Source organism: Triticum dicoccoides, chromosome 6A, assembly GCF_002162155.2.
Source record: "Triticum dicoccoides isolate Atlit2015 ecotype Zavitan chromosome 6A, WEW_v2.0, whole genome shotgun sequence".
NCBI lineage: Eukaryota > Viridiplantae > Streptophyta > Magnoliopsida > Poales > Poaceae > Triticum > Triticum dicoccoides.
This window is the reverse complement of record NC_041390.1, coordinates 20538516-20557718: the sequence shown is the minus strand read 5'-3', so window position 1 is coordinate 20557718 and position 19203 is coordinate 20538516. Positions and strand designations below refer to the sequence as shown.

The 19203-nt window shown below is 49.2% G+C and overlaps 1 protein-coding gene across 1 annotated transcript; it reads right to left on the bottom strand.

Moving 5' to 3' along the window:
- Positions 1-409: 409 nt before the first annotated feature.
- On the bottom strand, positions 410-1530 carry LOC119314307 (CASP-like protein 1U1). Its single transcript, XM_037589040.1, has 2 exons — positions 1275-1530; positions 410-1195 (listed from the first exon to the last, which is right to left on the bottom strand). Exons 1-2 carry the CDS (start codon positions 1466-1468, stop codon positions 526-528), a joined length of 864 nt encoding a protein of 287 aa, XP_037444937.1. The 5' UTR covers positions 1469-1530; the 3' UTR covers positions 410-525.
- Between the last annotated feature and the right edge of the window lie 17673 nt (positions 1531-19203).

Below are 19203 nucleotides of genomic sequence, written 5' to 3'. Positions count from 1 at the left end.
GCAAAGCCCCCCGTAGATTGGTTTGGGTTTGTGAGAAAACGGGTAATGGGACTGGTCTGCGGACCGTTGGGGGACGGCCTTGAATGGCTAATTGCGTTCGGACAACGCAGTTTGAACGCTTGCGGGCGATTTGAGGATCCTCTTTGAAGATGCCCTTACCCTAATACTCCAATTGTCGATCTCCAACTTGCAAATTTAGTAATGAGTGCAGAGGGAACTCGGCAAGCCACATTTGAAAAAGTCCTATCTGCATTCACTTTTTTTAGTAATGACGGCATTGTAGATGTTTATATAGTTTAATATATATTTGATCAAATTTTACAAAGTTTAACTTGACATAAATCTAATACGTGGAGTAAAATGTACAGTAGGGAGTACAAACCAAGCAAATGCAAAATCGGTCCTTTAATTGGTACAAAAACTAGTACATAATGGCACACATTCCTATTATATATGTTTTCTAACATAATTAATAAGATAAGAAACTGCTAAAATAAAGACAAACTATAACATAAGATGATAATTTTATTCATGGGCATAAACACATAATGCGCCGCATGGCTCAGGGTTCTGGCAGCCTTGCGGGATCGTCCGCCTCGGGCATCCGCAGCACGGCGGGGACACCACCCGCTCGGCGATCTCGCAGCCTTGCGGGATCGTCAACGTCGGGCATCCGCAGCATGGTGGGGTCCCAATTTCTGTGCAGGACGGTTGTTCTTCTCCAGACTTGGTTCGGGTAGGTGCTGTTGTGCCTCCATTATTTGGTGGCGGTGCTGTTGTGCCTCCATTCTTTGGTGGCGGTGCTGTTGTGCCTCCATTCTTTGGTATTCCCGCGGCTGAGGTCGAAGTCCGTGGCGTAAGCGTAAAACTTACGGGGATGTGCCTGGTGTAGACGGTGACGGAAACGGAAACGGCGGCGACGAGGGACAAGGCCGACGACGCTCGGATCTTCCCGCAGAACCTGCCGGCCTGGGTGCAGAAGCGTCTGCTGCGCCGGCGCCCGCCACCGCGAGGTGACCCGCAGGAGGTGATGTCGTCGACGGCCAGCAGCAGCGCCGCTGACGTCGACGTGAGCGCCATTAGGAGCTTGTCGATGAGCTCCACGACCTTGGCTGCCTTCTCCTTCCTCGCCACCTCCAGGCAGATCGCCACGCCCTGCAGCACCGCCGACAGCAGGTCGGCCAGCGCCGAATACCTGCATCAAGAATCGTACTTTAACTTGAGAAGTGAAACGACCGTGCATGCGTGGTCCATGGACAAGTATACTGACTTACTTGAAGGAGTTGTAGTTGCCGAAGGAGACGGTGGCGGTCGCCTCGCCGTTGCAGTCCTCGTGGACGCACTGGCTCTGCGTCGAGGCCGCCGTCGTGATCGCCGACGCCAGCGACAGCCCCACCGTCGCGATGCGGAACACGAGGCTCAACGCCTCTGACGCGCCAGGCTTGCCGGAGTTGCTCCCACCCCCCATGTATGATTGATTGGAGGGCAACCAAGGCTCAATAGATCGAGGACGGACGTGCTCCACCTCAAACAGAGTGTCAGACAGGAGGTCAAAGAATCCTAAACAGTAGCCATGTCTCGACTATAATGTCATTAACCTCCATTATCTCAACAGCAAACATATACTAGTACATGCCAATGGTACACTTATATCGACTTTTTTTTTGAACGGCACTTCTATATATCGACTTTAGTATGCTGTCATAGTTGTCGGTTGGATTTATAGTTTGGTATGGCAAACAAAAAGAAATCATCTGAATAGAGCGTAGTTGGACTTACCAATAAAAATAATAATCTGTGGGACACAGGCACCTGTTAGGCCAACAATATGAAATTCATTAAGCACCAGTGTCATGACTCATGAATCCAATGATTTTTAGGGTTTGTTTGGATAACACACGGCAAGCCCAGCCAAAATAGGCACACCAAAAATTTGGCGAAGGTTTTCGCCGCCACGATCTCGCCAACTCATGGGCGCAAAATCTCAACAGGCTTGCCGAACAATTCGCGTGGTTCCCATTCTTCGGCGCTGATCAAAACGGAAGCCGTGGTAGCACTCAACAACCGAAAAATTGGCAGGACAGGCGGCAGCTGCAATCCAAACAGACCCTTTGCTCTTAGATCACTATTCTGCCAAAGTAGGCATGCAAGCGGACAAGCGTTCGCGAGTCTGCGGATGTCTGAGAGATAAAAAAAAAGCCTTGCACTGTTATATTAAAGTAACAATGTTTAATTTGTTTTCGGTTTTGCGGACGCTCGCGTTGCCTGCATCACCAAAATTTCACCGACTAGCAGGGAGATAGCGTGTGAATGGGGAGGGAGGAACGATGTGGCGGAGAAGGTATCACACTCCTTGGAAAGCACAGGCAGTAACTGTTAGAAGTTAGAAGGGAGAGAGATATTTGGTGGAATAGTTTATTGTATTGCTTGAGCCTCGTGGGCATATATATAGAAGTACATGATCTACTTGAAGTACAAGGCAAGACAGAATATTTCCTAGTCTAACCTATGTTTCCAATCTAATCGATATACTCAACATTCCTACGCAGTCACAATGGTAGCGACGCAGACGATGAGACTGAAGAATAATCCGAAAGCAAGCCAATGAACACATCCCCATAGTCATAACGGTCGATGTATCGCGAAGTCGTGGCTGGAGTGAAAACCGACGAGGTTGCTCAAGCAAGGCGGTAGCCCTTTCTGCCGATGTCGATGTAGCCGAGAGCGTAGGGTGGTGTAGCCGTGGTTGAGGTAGCCGTGCGAGGGAAGCCGTGGTTGATGTCGAGTCAGGGTGGCCGGTGTCGAGGTAGTCGCCATGGACTGAAAAGAAGAGTGGTGGCGGCGGCGCGGCGGCGGCTAGGTCAGAAGCACGGCGGCGGTGCTCGAAGTAGGCGAGGAAGAACCCGACAGCGTGACGAAGACTAGCGCGGACGGTGGTATTCTCGCGACTAGTGAGACAGCGCGACACATACCACGTACAAGTCAACGCTCGTGGACGGCGAGTGGACCGCGTGCCGCGGCGCTACGCCTGAAGAGGCGACACAGCGGCAGCGCGCAGGTCGAGGCGACGGCGGGGAAGACCTTAGGGCGACGGCAGGAACCGCGTGCCACGTTCGCTACGATCCGACGGGACGATGAAGCGGCGGCGCGAGAGTCGATGCAGCTACTGGACGACCTGAAACGAACGACCCCGGGACAACGGTGGGCCGCGAGCTGTGGCACTACGATCTGAAGAGGCGATGCAGTGGCAACACGTGGATTGGTGCAGTCACGGAGAGAACCACGAGACGATGTGCGGCATGCGTCGTGCGGCCGGACATCAAAGACGCGTGCAACCAGCCTCCTTGCGCAGGCGTTGGAGAAGCCAAGCCGGACGCTTACAGCCGCGAATAGCCAACACGGCGTGTGGCCTGCAGCCATCCAGTTGCAGGGCAGAACGTGGATGCCAATCTGGATCCTGGAGTGAATCCAACCAGGTGCATGCCAACGGGGCACATCGCACACGAAGAAGCGCCACGAGGCAACCGGTGGAGGACTCCCAAACATGGAGAACAACACGAGGACAGGAGGACGGATGCGCGCGGACGATGGGCGCGAGCACCACTTGCCGCACCAGAGGACGGATGCGCGCGGGCGGCAGGCACGAGCGCCGCGGGCCGCATCAGACTGCGTTGTTGAAGATGGCTGGTGTTGTCGTCGATGAGGTTGGAGGAGATGCATGTAGTAGATCGACGGGGCGGTGGGCGATGCAAACCGACCTACGGATCGGAAAACCAAAAAAAATGTCGATAAAGACGACCGGCGCGAGAGGAAATCCGAATCAAGTGATCGAGAAAAAAGACTATTTAGGGCAGCCGATCAACACGACCGACAGACGAACCCTAGGTACGGACGGCGCTGCCCCTGGCGGCGGTCATGGAGGTCGCCCGCCCCGGGGGCGGCGCGCGGGAGCGGAAGCGGCGGCAGCTAGGGTTTAGTATCCGAAAACTGATGCCATGTTAAAAGGGAGAGAGGGATTTGATGGAATAGTTCATTGTATTGCTTTTGCCTCGTGGGCATATATATAAGAGTACATGATCTACTTGCAGTACAAGGCAAGCTAGAATATTTTCTAGTTTAACCTATGTTTCCAATCTAATCAATATACTCAACAGTAACTACAAATACAAAGCATTATTCATGGTACGATGTGCACTCTCTACTACTCCCTCTGCTCAGGTTTGCTGACAAAAGCATCACCGAGACTGTTCAAAGCATTGCCACCCTCCATCGAAGCATCACCGGCTCGCCGTGTGCCGATTGCAGCATCGTAGCGCCACCGGCTCACCTCACACCGGTCATAGCATCGATGCACGTCGCTGGTAGCATCTCCGTGTGCCAATCACATCATCGATGTGTGCCAGTTGCGGCGCCACCGGCTTGCCTTGTGTAGGTCGCAACATCTGCACACGTCGCTCGTTCGTTGCAATATCCTCACACACCGGTCACAACATCATCACACGTTAGTCGAAGCATGGCCGGCTCGCCTCCCGCTAGTCATAGCGCCGTGGTGCGCCTCTCGTAGCAGTGTCAAACGGACTCGCAGCATCATTGCGCTGTCACACAGCCTGGAGGCACTACTCACAACACTGTCACCGACAGTAGTACCTCAGCATTGCAGCTCCCGCCGTCAACGGTTCCAACTCTGTTGGTCACCTTCATAGCATACTTCCTGGCACCTCTCGTAGCAAAGCGCCTCAACGCTCGCAATAAACGAAGTCCAATCGTTGCAGCATTGCGCGATCACCAGCCAATGACGCGGATGACCGGCCTAGCAGCATTGCCCTCGGGCCTTCAAGCAGCAAATGGTCACGTTGCAGGGCCAGACACATCGGTGGCCGCTGCTTGCAACAGGGGCTGCTGGGGACACACACACACACACAGAGTGGAGCCTGATTTGGGAGGAGTGTAGGGAAGAAGAGGAGAGAGCCCGGGACTAGTTATAGCGGGAGTATTAGTGGCATGACATAGTATTAAATTAAGAAAGAGATGATGATGGTAACATACATAGTGCTTCTGCCCCGACAAAAAAAAACATCACATGGTGCTTCCCCTAAAAAATGAATCTACAGGCTAATAATTAAATGCAACCATCTATGCTACTTTGCAATATGAAGATAGAAACATATACTGATGTCGTATGCATGATACTAGTCTCAATTACTCTCCACTATGAATGGCCTTAGATGGAGGTGCGAGTGACCTCTCTCATGAGGATTGATCACTATGTGGGCCCACATGGAGGCACGTGTGTCCATGGCGGGTGACTGACACAAGCGCAGATCGGTTGCCCAATTGGGATACTTTATCTTTTGCACATTCCAACGAAATTAATTACCAACAAAATGGCTCATTAACTTATTTTTTCTTTCAAAAAGGAGGTTTACCCCTTGCTTCTGCATCATTACGATGCACACTACCATAACTATTAAAAGAAAGTATTCATCATCCAAAGTCGAAACCACTCAAACATGGGACAAAATGAGCCGCAAGGCACAATAACAGGATTACATGGCTCAAACACATACCCATTATTGACTCGCTATCAAAATCGGTGAGTAAACCATCTGCTACCATCTCAACACGGTTGCACACAATAGCAGTGTGCTCCTGCGTGTCCACGCGCTGAAGTAAGGATCACATATGGATCAAAGCGACAACCCTCAAGATGACCTGCAAATATTTTGGAAGAGTTGTTTTGTTAAAAAAAAATCGTTCCGACAATTCCAAATTGTCCATAAAAAGACACATACTCCCACATGGATATATCCCTTTAAAGTTTGGTTGACATCCCCCAACCAGATTCGGAACAATTTGTGTGATACTAGCGAGAGGTGGTAAATTGTAGACCAAATTATGGAGGCAAAAGGACGGAAGAGGAATAGACTTCAATGTTGTCCTCCTGATCGCAAAAATAATATTTGTTGCAGCACTGCCAATTCTTTTCGTAATATGATCCTTAGTGAAGATTACACCCCGATGCAAGAACCATAGGAATATTTTTATTTTTGTTGGTACTTTTGTTTTCCAAATATTACTTGTGTGACAAAATCTATGTAAACACCATTTATATTCAATTTGCATCGAAATATAACCTGCACTTGTGTTAGGTTGAATGGCATCAACCTACACACTAAATGAACCTAAGAACTCAATTTATCACCGGTCAGAGCTATAAGGAACTGAATATTTAATGGACTTGCCTCAAGGACAGCTGCCACAGAAGGATCTTTCCTCCGCGCAATATTATAAAGAGACGGGTATTGAAGAGACAATGGGGTATCACCCAACCAGGCATCTTTCCAAAAATCCATCAATTGCCCATCAACAGCGACAAAAGATCCTCTGTCTATTGAATAAAAAACAAGGACTTGACCTTCACCAGTCCCTTCCAAAAAAGAGAATATGTCGGCCTTAGTGCCACCTAAGATAATGTTTCCCTCTCTGTCTTTGTATTAGAGTTTTGGCTAGGCGGCCTAACAGTCCCAAATCAAAGCGAATAGTACTTGCATTTTTCTCTTTAAAAAATCAGTTTTGCTAAAGCACATCTAGATGTGCCCTAAATATTGCACATTTAAGTCGTATGTCATTGATTTTACCTGAAGATTCGCGTGGGTATTTTCGTTCTCTTTTTTTGTGCTTGATTAAGTCACTTAATAGTTACTGGCATGCATTAGCTGACCTGTGTACTGGGTATACTAAACAAAACATGTTTAATAGTCTAATGTCTATTCGTAGAGCTCCAAATTAATCCCAAACAAGTTTTGTTAGATGTTACACAATGCATCCTGTAATTAATAGCTGTGGCATAATGAGACAATAATTGAAAAACATGTAACTCAAATTATAAACTACTACCTCCCTCCTGGTTTACTAGTCCCCTCGTATTTTGGGTCATATTTATAAGTAATAAAATATAAATTATATGTAGCAAAAACAATATCATTGAAAAATACATTCAAATTCAATCAAATAATATAACCTTTTGTGACATGGGTAAAAATTTTGCTAGTTAAATATGTGGTTAAACTTTGACCCAAAATACGATGGGACTAATAAACCCAAACAAATTTAGTAAAAGACAATTTTATTGATGGTACACTTTCAACCAGTATATATAATGGTGAGAAAAGAAAATATTTTACCAACTGAAAGATAAAAACAAATATGTGGATCCAACTACATCTGAATATCACATAATCTGGAGCAAGGGCTACAAATAAATTCGAGCTAGTACAGCTAACACAAAGTATGTTTGCTTCAACCTACCTATTAAAGTTGTGTCTAATATGTGTATTATCCTACACTTAGACTTGGAGTACGCAGAGAGTTAGGTGTTTGAGTGGGACATGGGTAACCTGAGGTTATTATATAAGGTCACTGCGGGTTGCCAAAATAGACTGAACATAATTTAGGCCAAGACAAAGATCATGAGAGGGACGGTCCGGGCGCCCTTTGCAGGGGTGGCCGAACAGGCCATGGCGAAGGTGGTCGGAACGCTATCTGGTGGCCTTGAGGGCTTATCGTCGACTTGTATAATATGATTACTACATGGGGAGGTGTGACTTTAACATGCCCGCAGATTAGCCACAATGGTGAACCTCCTTAAAAAATATCATGTGTCTTGTCTACTTTTCTGCAATTATCTATCGCGTATTATTCGGACAGAAGATGCAAGTTGTATATGAAAAACATTTATTTGTCTACCTTACCGAGCACATCAATGTCTTCAAACTTCAGTCAAGTATTAGCGGACCTACCTTGGCTAGATTCAATGGGGGATGAGGAAGCGCAATTACTTTGATTGGTTTTGTTACCGCGGTCCTATGCAAACTTGAGCACTGCTCTGACATATGGGGAGACTACTGTTGTTGTAAGAGAGATTACGACAGCACTGTTATATATCATACAAATGAGAAGAAAAGTTGTGCCGAAGGTGCTGGAAGCAGAAAAGGTGTGGGCCCCGCGGCCAGGTATAATCAAGATGGCAGAAAGGAGAATGACAAGCCGAGGAAGAAGAAGGGTCCGTAGTGGTTTCATTGTTAGGATTTTGGTCATGTAAGGAGGGCCTGCCCAAAGTGGAAGAAGATTAATGGATCATCCACAGTGGTGGCTTCCTCAACCAGTCATTTTGATGGTGACATGCTTACGCTATCATGCGAGCAGTCCTATGAAGTGTGGTTATTAGATACGACGAGTTCTTATCATGTGACACCTAAAAAATAGTGGTTCACTTTCTATAAGTCCGGTAATTTTGGAGTAGTCTTTAAAGGTGGTGATGTGCCTCGACTCATTGTGAGCATTGGAGATGTCAAAATCAAGTATGCAAATGGTGTTGAATATGTGCTAAGAATCTTAGACACGTGCCAAAGGTTCGAAGAAAATTCCGCTTGATAAACTTCATGGCGATGGTTAGGTCTACAAGGTGGACAGGTACAAGAAGGCCCTGATGATCAAGATGGACAAGAACGTCATAATGAAGGGAAGGAGGACCAAGAAATATTTGTACAAGATGCAAGCAAGCTGTGCTGAAGATGGAGCTGATGAGGAGCCAGCAATGGCGATCATATCAGTCAAGGCGACCAACTCCAAGGTGGAGGGCTTAGTGGCCGGCTCTTACGAGTGACCAAACTGTAGAAGACCCAAGTCTAATCATACACACGTGTTCGCGCAAAGATGACGACTTCAAAATGGTGATGACATATTCACCAAGGCGGAGTGTTAAAATTGTGTCAAATATGTGTATTGCGTTACAGATAGACTTGAAGTACGCAGCGGGTTAGGTGTTTGAGTCGGACCAGTGTAACCCGGGACTATTATACAAGCTCACCGCATAAATTAGCTATAAGACAGAGATCACAAGAGGGGCGGTCCGGGCGCCCGTGGCAGTGGTGGCCGGACCAGCTGTGATGGGTGTGGTTGAAGCACTGTCAGGTGGCCTCCAGGGCTTATGGTCGAGGACCTCTTTAACAAAACATCGCGTTCCCCATATACTTTTCTGCAATAGTCTATCGCATATTTTCTAACACTATCCACAAGGTGGTAGCTGGGTTGACAAAATATGATCTACACTAACCACAAGGTGGTAGCTGGGTTGAAAGTCTACAGCTTTACCCAAAACAAGAAGTTCCGATGAAAGCCCACAGCAAAGGCTTGAGTGCAACACCATCATTGTTGATCTTTGCGCGATGGCTCTCTGTTTGGCGCCGCCGCTTCCTCCTCCACCATCAGAGCTGGATTAGATCTTCACCTACTGTGCTGCCACTTGTATTTTATTTTTTGGATTTGTTGAGTTGTGCCATCAGCAGAACCTGTTTGTATCTTGTGTTGTGCTACCTCATGCGTGGCGTGTGTGTGTGTGTGTGTTTGCGCTGCGACCTTTGTTGGACCTTGTGACTTCAGTGGTTTGCTTTATATATAAAGCAAGGCGAAATCCTTTTTTGGTAAAGGCTTGAGTGCGGTTGTAACCCTGATACTCCAACTGCCAATTTCCGACTTGCAAATTTAGTAATGAGTGCGCAGGGTACTCAGCAGGCCACTTTGGGAAAAGGCCCATCTACATCCACTTACTTTAAAAAAAGGTATAGGGTTTAACAATATCCAGTGGATGCACAACTTAACATTAACTCTCCATTTTATTTGCAAAACGATACACCTAACATTTGGAATAAAACAATAGATATTTACTAACCAAAGGGTTTGTCTAAACGTCTATTATTTAGCATGTACAATTGAAACGATTGATACTTGACATTTTTTTTAGAAATGGAGGAGGACCCCCGGCATCTGTATCTGGACGATACATGCAGCCACTTTATTAATTATTCACACAAGACCTTACAAAGTCATATAACAGTAAGACTAAAGCCACCGTCTAGGCAACATCTGTCGCTACTCCTATCCAGTTGATGTAGGGATGCTGATAGTCTGGGCCTAATACCAAACAGACCTCACAGCCAAACCTAACATCTAAGACCTGAGGTCCCAACCAGGACACCTGCCGGGTATGGGGCACCCACCAGTCCGACGCATTCCTCAACCAGGACGCCTGCCGGGTATGAGGCCGCCGCAGCCACCTGCCACTAATCCATCTTCAGTGCTCTACTGCTGCATCTACCTTGCCCGGTCTAGCTGCCGTCGACGCCACCATGACGCCAGACAACGCCACCATCCTGCGCTCGTCCATCATCACACGCCCACCGGCGAGACCCCGCTGCTCCATGCCGCCGAGACCCGCCATTGTCGATGTGCCAGATGCCACGCCGCTCCTCCGACACGAAACACCACCTGCTGTCACTGGTCCCATCCCCTCCAACACGAAACACGACATGATTGATACTTGACATGAATTGTATTCGAGAAGAAAATACTTGAAATGAATTGTTGCTTCCAACATTTATATTGATCAATGAAAGATAAAACTACATTTGAAGGTCATGGAATCTAGAGCAAGGGCTACTAAATTCTAGCAAGTATACCAACCGCTTAGTTTATTTGTTTCAACTTACCTAACTACCTAATCGATACACAAACATACATCATAAAAGTTTAAACCCCTACAGTGACGGGCGCTTAAACCCCCTCCACTGACAAGTTTAAGCCTCCATCACTAACCTTTGTACCCTCCACTTACAGGCGCTCACCTGTGAGTGGAAAGTAAGCACAACTAATGAGCCCAAGATGCCCGTTAGTGGTCTGCCATGTAGGGAAGCCTGCCCCACCGCATGGAGACTCTACCATTGATGGGCTTAGTGCAACTGCCAGCCAGTGGACGTCCATTCCACTGAAGGGCTTCTTTGCTAGGCCGTTAGTGTATCCCATCAATATTGTTTCATTCATTCCACCATTTCATATATTTCGGCACTCATATATTTGACAGTTGATCCATATGTTCAAGTACACATCACATAATGCGGATGGGCTCTGGGGCGACTGCTGGGTGTCGCCGGCGATCAACGGCGGGTGGGGGGCCGGTTTTGGGCTCTAGCTGACGCCGACGAGGACGACCCGGATGGGGATGCGGACGCGTCTCCGCCATCACCGCCGTCGCCGACGCCTTCAGACCAGATCTGCGAGTTCTTCAACGCTGGCTACACGGAAGAGGAAGTGATGACGACCATTGATAAAGTGTTGCCTCTCGACGATCTGGCAAGGATAGGGCTGCACGAGGAAGAGAAGGAGGAGATGGTGCGCCGTGTGGTGCATCGACGGACGGCGGCAATGGCGGTCAGGCCTTGGAAGGGTCCCATCCCGAAGGTCAGTCTTCCTAACCTCACCATTTTTGATTTAATACGGCCGGAATCTTGGACGGTTGTTAAGAGGAAGAAATCGAGAACGGCGGCGGCGCCGGCGATCAGAGGGATCAGCGAGATCCGTGCTGACAGGGAACGACGTTTGAAATTGCTCATGGGCCTCAGTGGCTTCGATCGGGCAGTGGGAGAATTGGGCCGGCCTTCCGATGGGTATGAGGCCCATTGCGCGGCGACTCCAAGTGGGCCGTTAGCTGGGTGTGTGGCCCAGCCTAACGTGGACTCCGATGGGGCGGCGAACTACGTAGGGGCTTCCTCCTGCATGCGTTCGCGCGATCAAGGAGTCTCGTGCGATCAGCCGCCATCGCTGTGCCCTAGCTTGAGACGCTGTGGAGGTGCGCCGGGGTTTCGTCGCTGTGGCCCGGGGAGAGCGGCGTGCATCTCCCCTCTAATGGCGGGCGGGGAGAGGCGGCGGCTGCCGGCCCCAACAAGAACAAAAGCCAGCCGGGCTCCGAGGCGACGCCGGGGCCACAGGTCGCGCAACCTGGCCAGAGGCCGGTTCTGCCGGCTGGCAGGGGACCGCCTCAGGGGCCACGAATCGCGACGGTGACCGGTCGAGGTACCGCGCCCGTGCTGTAGCCCCCACAGGGAGGGAGCCGGGCGGGCTGCGCAGGGGAGTCGGCCTCCGACACCCATGTCAGCGGGGCGCGGGGCTGCTCCGCCACGGCCTCCGACGCCCGTGCCGGCGGGACGCGGGGCTGCCCCGCCTAGACCGCTGACGCCCTCGCCTGTGGTGCGAGGAGCTGCTGCCCCGAGACCGCCCCCGCCGGCTCTGGTTTCGGGGTTGCCCTCGTAGGCGGCGCCTCCACCGCATTATGTCGCGCGACCATCTCAGAAGCGGGCGGTGCCGGTTCAGACCGCACCGGAGCTACCTGTTGCAGGAGAGGGAGGTGTGATCACGGCTCGGGCATCGTCTAATCAAGGTGGCAATGGCCCACCCCGAGGCAAGTGGGGTGATGATGGGTTCAATGCATATGGAGTTGGTCAGCATCGTGGATCGTCGTCCACAGGTGGTGGGCGCGGCTACGCATGGCAGGGAGATGGGTCAGTTGATCGGCCTTTCTACGGTCTGCCTGGTGGTTTTGTCGAGGGAGCATCTGGCCCCGACTATAGGCAGCGCGGTGGTTACTGAGGACACCGTGGGGGTCACGGTGGCAGGAACCGCTACCGCCAGCCCCCGCCCCCGGCCAAGGTGGATACGATGGAGGTCACCGGCCAGGATGTGGAGCTGCCCGGGCAGGCTTTGGAGGTGGTGTCTGCACTCGCATCTGCGGTTGTGCCGTTGCCAGAGTCCGTTGAGATGGAGGATGCCGAGACGGTTAACAAGGCGGAGCAGGAGCGAGCATCCAAGTGGGCTTGTAAAAAGGAAAAGATGTTGTGCTACCGGTGTGGCGAGAGAGGCCACTTTATTGCTGAGTGTGAGACGGAGCTCTGTGATACTTGTCTTAAGCCAGTACATGAGTATGGGGCATGCCCGATTTTGCGTGATCAGATGCCAAGTATCACCATTTATGGAGTCTACTGTTTTGAGTTGATGTTTTTTGAGTCTCCCAGTGCGAGGGAGATTCCTGACGAGCCACATAGTTCATATACAAGGATTGTTAAGGTAACTAAGTGGGAGGTGTCTGAGGCACATATTATTCACAGGCTTTCTGAGCTTATACCAGGGGACTTTGTGTGGGAACTCAGTCGCCTCGAGGATAATTGTTTTAAGGTGGATTTCCCGACATCGGAGGACTTAGAGCGCATGCTCAGTTTTGGGTTGTGCAGAGTCCCTGGAACTGAGTGCATCCTCGAGTTCCATGGGTGAAAACGAGTTGAGCCGCAGGGAAAGCCTCTCACTCAAGTTTGGTTGCACTTCTCGGGGGCGCCTTCCAAGCCGCTTCATGATGCCCGAGTTGCTGCTAGTTTGGGGATGCTGGTCGGGAAGACGGAAAAGGTGGACATGGCTTTCACCAGGGCTACTGGGGTGGCATGTTTACTCGTGAGTATCCTGGATATTGAGTTTGTACCTGACATAGTCAAGTGGACTTATAAGGGGGAGGTTTTCAACCTTGAGATAGAGTTTGAGGACTCAGAGCTTTTTGCGGAGGCTATGGCAGGGACAGATGTGCATATGCATGATAAGGATGATGGGTCCGGTAACACAGAATCGTGAGGGGATGAGGTTGTGGATCAGTTCGCCAACGGGCCGAGTTCCGCCTCGCAGGCACCGGGGTCTGGTGCGGCCCCTTCGGTTTCGGCACCTATGAGCACTTTGCGTTTCGGTTCGTTTGAGCCTGCATCCGCTCCTCCAAGACTCTGGAGCGACAGGGTGGAGTCTGAGGATGCGATAGAGGATGCGCCACCACCCTTGGTCGTTGCAGGGTTTGACAGCATTGCCGAGAGAGAGGGGGGTGGTGGCAGGAGGCCTCCTATTCTCCTTCTTCTATTGGAGCTTCTCCGCAGTCGCAGACCGTTGGGGACGTGCCGACACTGCACGCTGCCATCGGGTCGGCAGGGAGAGGGAGACCAGGGCAGGAGGCCTGTGGTCTTTCTTCTCCCGTGGTGGAGGTGCACTCTTCTCCTACGGCGTCAGTGGGAGTCACGGGCGAGCGATCCCTTGACTCGCCTCAGGGGTCGGGTCCGCCGGCGCTAGCTCGTTCGAGCGCTGCACCCGCCGGCCTGGCTGCTCTGACCGGCAAGGAGGGACGGGGGCAGGCGGCCCCTCACTTCACTTACCCTCCGCTCACGTCGGCCACGGAGCCGCGGTCAGGAGTTCCTGGTGGGCCAAGTGGCGGGGGTCAGGCGGGAGGCCTGACCCCTATCCAGGTCTCTAGGGAGGAGGTAATCGCTTTTGTAGGGATCCCAGATCCTGTGCCTCAGGGGCGGTGGATGAGCTGTCGCCTTCAGGACCAGCCGGAGATTGATGACATGCAGTTTAGGTGCGCCAAGCGGGCGGCCAAGCGGGCGGCCAAGCTTCGTGATCTGCAGGTCACTACTGGTATGTCGGTTAACACCTCCAATTCTATTCTTCATTTTTCTGATGCTGAGTTTATTCATAATGCAAACCAGTTAGGGGTTTCACTTGGTAGTAATGAGAATGAAATCTCGCATTCAGTGAATGATTTATTGGATCTAGAAGAGGATTGTGCTTTAGACATGATTCGCAACTTAGCAACAGTTAAACCCATGAACGATTCGGAGATTTCGCAGTTGGGAGTTAGGGTGTTAGATTCACTTTGCGCAGATATTGCCCCCCTCCCCCCGGGTCAGGCGAGGAGCATTATTCTGTAACAACGGGGGATGAATATAATATAGAGGGCCTTCCTGAGGGAATCCTTGCCAACAATTGTGAGGACCGGGTGGTGGATTTACCCAAACCTAAGCGCAAGTGGCAGCGCAAAATATACCCGACGTCGGCAGTGCGTAGAAGTGCTAGGAACCGGATGACCAAAAAATTCCATGATGAGTTATGAGAGGAATATTTTGGAATAGCATAGGTCTAAAGGACTTGGCTAAAAGACGTTTTCTAGCAGAGGCTTCGATCGAACAGAGGCTGGACTTTATTGCTCTTTCGGAAACTGGAAGAAGAAATTTTGCGCCCCAATTCCTTATACGTTGTCGGGAGGGGTCGATTTTGATTGGCATTGTTTGCCTCTGAGAGGAAGATCAGGGGGCATCTTACTTGGGGTTATATGTGAGATGCTGGAAGTTCGGAGTGTGGTCATGGGAGACTTCGCTGTCAAATTTCGGGTTAGGTCCAAGATCGATGGATTTAATTGGGCTCCGGTGGCGGTATATGGTGCCGCACAGCCAGAATTAAAACCAGACATTCTGGCGGATCTAGTCCGCATTTGCGGATCAGAGCAGCTTCCAATCTTAGTAGGGGGCGACTTCAATATCATTAGAAGGAGGGAAGAAAAGAACAATGACAATTTCGATGGCAGGTGGTCGTTCATGTTTAACACCATTATTGAAAGCTTGGATCTGAGAGAGATAGAGCTTTCCAGCCGAAAATTCACTTGGGCTAATTCTTTGCCTACTCCTACTTTTGAGAAACTTGACCGTGTCCTCACGAGTGTGGACTGGGAACAGAAGTTTCCTCTAGTCACCGTTTAGGCGTTATCACGTGGAATTTCAGACCACACCCCGTTGTTGGTTGACTGTGGGGAGACAACGCACGTGGGGAACAAGAATATCTTCTCCTTTGAACTAGCTTGGTTTGAGAGAGAAGGTTTTTTGGATCTGATATCCAGGGAATGGACTAAAGATTCAGGAGGTAGAACTCCAATAGAGAGATGGCAGAATAAGATTCGTCACCTGTGAAGTTTCTTAAGAGGGTGGGCTAAGCATCTTAGTGAGGTGTATAAGGTCGAAAAGGAAAGGCTCCTTTCCCTTATCCAGGCCTTAGATGTAAAAGCCGAGTGCTCAATTCTAGATCCAACATAATTGCATGTTAAGCTAGATGCGGAGATGAGACTGAAAGTGAAGGAAATATGCCCTAGAGGCAATAATAAAGTTATTATTTATTTCCTTATAATCATGATAAATGTTTATTATTCATGCTAGAATTGTATTTACCGGAAACATAATACATGTGTGAATACATAGACAAACAAAGTGTCACTAGTATGCCTCTACTTGACTAGCTCGTTAATCAAAGATGGTTATGTTTCCTAACCATGAACAATGAGTTGTTATTTGATTAACGAGGTCACATCATTAGTAGAATGATCTGATTGACATGACCCATTCCATTAGCTTAGCACCCGATCGTTTAGTATGTTGCTATTGCTTTCTTCATGACTTATACATGTTCCTATGACTATGAGATTATGCAACTCCCGTTTACCGGAGGAACACTTTGGGTACTACCAAACGTCACAACGTAATTGGGTGATTATAAAGGAGTACTACAGGTGTCTCCAATGGTCGATGTTGGGTTGGCGTATTTCAAGATTAGGATTTGTCACTCCGATTGTCGGAGAGGTATCTCTGGGCCCTCTCGGTAATACACATCACATAAGCCTTGCAAGCATTACAACTAATATGTTAGTTGTGAGATGATGTATTACGGAACGAGTAAAGAGACTTGCCAGTAACGAGATTGAACTAGGTATTGGATACCGACGATCGAATCTCGGGCAAGTAACATACCGATGACAAAGGGAACAACGTATGTTGTTATGCGGTCTGACCGATAAAGATCTTCGTAGAATATGTAGGAGCCAATATGGGCATCCAGGTCCCGCTATTGGTTATTGACCGGAGACGTGTCTCGGTCATGTCTACATTGTTCTCGAACCCGTAGGGTCCGCACGCTTAAGGTTACGATGACAGTTATATTATGAGTTTATGCATTTTGATGTACCGAAGGTTGTTCGGAGTCCCGGATGTGATCACGGACATGACGAGGAGTCTCGAAATGGTCGAGACGTAAATATTGATATATTGGAAGCCTATATTTAGATATCGGAAGTGTTCCGGGTGAAATCGGGATTTTACCGGAATACCGGGAGGGTTACCGGAACCCCCCGGGAGCTATTTGGGCCATAGTGGGCCTTAGTGGAAAAGAGAAGGGGCTGCCCTAGTTGGGCTGCGCGCCCCCCCTTCCCCTAGTCCTATTAGGACTAGGAGAGGTGGCCGGCCCCCTCCTCCTCTTTTCCCCTCCGAGGAATCCTAGTTGGACTAGGATTGGAGGGGGAATCCTACTCCCAGAGGGAGTAGGACTCTCCTGCGCCTCCCCCCCCTTGGCCGGCCAGCCTCCCCTCCTCTCCTCCTTTATATACGGAGGCAGGGGCACCTCTAAACACACAAGTTGACACAAGTTGATCCACGTGATCTATTCCTTAGCCGTGTGCGGTGCCCCCTGCCACCATATTCCTCGATAATACTGTAGCGGAGTTTAGGCGAAGCCCTGCTGCTGTAGTTCATCAAGATCGTCACCACGCCGTCGTGCTGACGAAACTCTTCCCCGACACTTTGCTGGATCGGAGTCCGGGGATCGTCATCGAGCTGAACGTGTGCTCGAACTCGGAGGTGCCGTAGTTTCGGTACTTGATCGGTTGGATCGTGAAGACGTACGACTACTTCCTCTACGTCGTGTCATCGCTTCCGCAGTCGGTCTGCGTTGGGTACGTGGACAATACTCTCCCCTCGTTGCTATGCATCACATGATCCTATGTGTGCGTAGGAAATTTTTTGAAATTACTACGAAACCCATCAGTGGCATCCGAGCCTAGGTTATTGATGTTGATGTTATATGCACGAGTAGAACACAAGTGAGTTGTGGACGATACAAGTCATACTGCCTACCAGCATGTCATATTTTGGTTCGGCGGTATTGTTGGACGAGACGACCCAGACCAACCTTACGCGTACGCTTACGCGAGACCGGTTCCCTCGACGTGCTTTGCACAGAGATGGCTTGCGGGCGACTGTCTCTCCAACTTTAGTTGAACCAAGTATGGCTACGCCCGGTCCTTGCGAAGGTTAAAACGGAGTCTATTTGACAAACTATCGTTGTGGTTTTGATGCGTAGGTGAGATTGGTTCTTACTTAAGCCCGTAGCAGCCACGTAAAACAAGCAACAACAAAGTAGAGGATGTCTAACTTGTTTTTGCAGGGCATGTTGTGATGTGATATGGTCAAAGCATGATGCTGAATTTTATTGTATGATATGATCATGTTTTGTAACCGAGTTATCGGCAACTGGCAGGAGCCATATGGTTGTCGCTTTATTGTATGCAATGCAATCGCGATGTAATGCTTTACTTTATTACTAAACGGTAGTGATAGTCGTGGAAGCATAAGATTGGCGAGACGACAACGATGCTACGATGGAGATCAAGGTGTTGCGCCGGTGACGATGGTGATCATGACGGTGCTTCGGAGATGGAGATCACAAGCACAAGATGATGATGACCATATCATATCACTTATATTGATTGCATGTGATGTTTATCTTTTTATGCATCTTATCTTGCTTTGATTGACGGTAGCATTATAAGATGATCTCTCACTAAATTATCAAGAAGTGTTCTCCCTGAGTATGCACCGTTGCCAAAGTTCGTCGTGCCCAGACACCACGTGATGATCGGGTGTGATAAGCTCTACGTCCATCTACAACGGGTGCAAGCCAGTTTTGCACACGCAGAATACTCAGGTTAAACTTGACGAGCCTAGCATATGCAGATATGGCCTCGGAACACGGAGATCGAAAGGTCGAGCGTGAATCATATAGTAGATATGATCAACATAACGATGTTCACCATTGAAAACTACTCCATCTCACGTGATGATCGGTCATGGTTTAGTTGATTTGGATCACGTAATCACTTAGAGGATTAGAGGGATGTCTATCTAAGTGGGAGTTCTTAAATAATATGATTAATTGAACTTAAATTTATCATGAACTTAGTACCTGATAGTATCTTGCTTGTTTATGTTGATTGTAGATAGATGGCTCATGCTGTTGTTCCGTTGAATTTTAATGCGTTCCTTGAGAAAGCAAAGTTGAAAGATGATGGTAGCAATTACACGGACTGGGTCCGTAACTTGAGGATTATCCTCATTGCTGCACAGAAAAATTACGTCCTGGAAGCACCGCTGGGTGCCAGGCCTGCTGCTGGAGCAACACCAGATGTTATGAACGTCTGGCAGAGCCAAGCTGATGACTACTCGATAGTTCAGTGTGCCATGCTTTACGGCTTAGAATCGGGACTTCAACGATGTTTTGAACGTCATGGAGCATATGAGATGTTCCAGGAGTTGAAGTTAATATTTCAAGCAAATGCCCGAATTGAGAGATATGAAGTCTCCAATAAGTTCTATAGCTGCAAGATGGAGGAGAACAGTTCTGTCAGTGAGCATA

Excerpts from the sequence above, each read along its gene's own strand:
- LOC119314307 (XM_037589040.1), bottom strand. The coding sequence starts at position 1,468 with ATGGGGGGTGGGAGCAACTCCGGCAAGCCTGGCGCGTCAGAGGCGTTG. Across the intron at positions 1,196-1,274 it reads GGCAACTACAACTCCTTCAA|GTATTCGGCGCTGGCCGACC; the intron begins GTAAGTCAGTAT and ends TTCTTGATGCAG.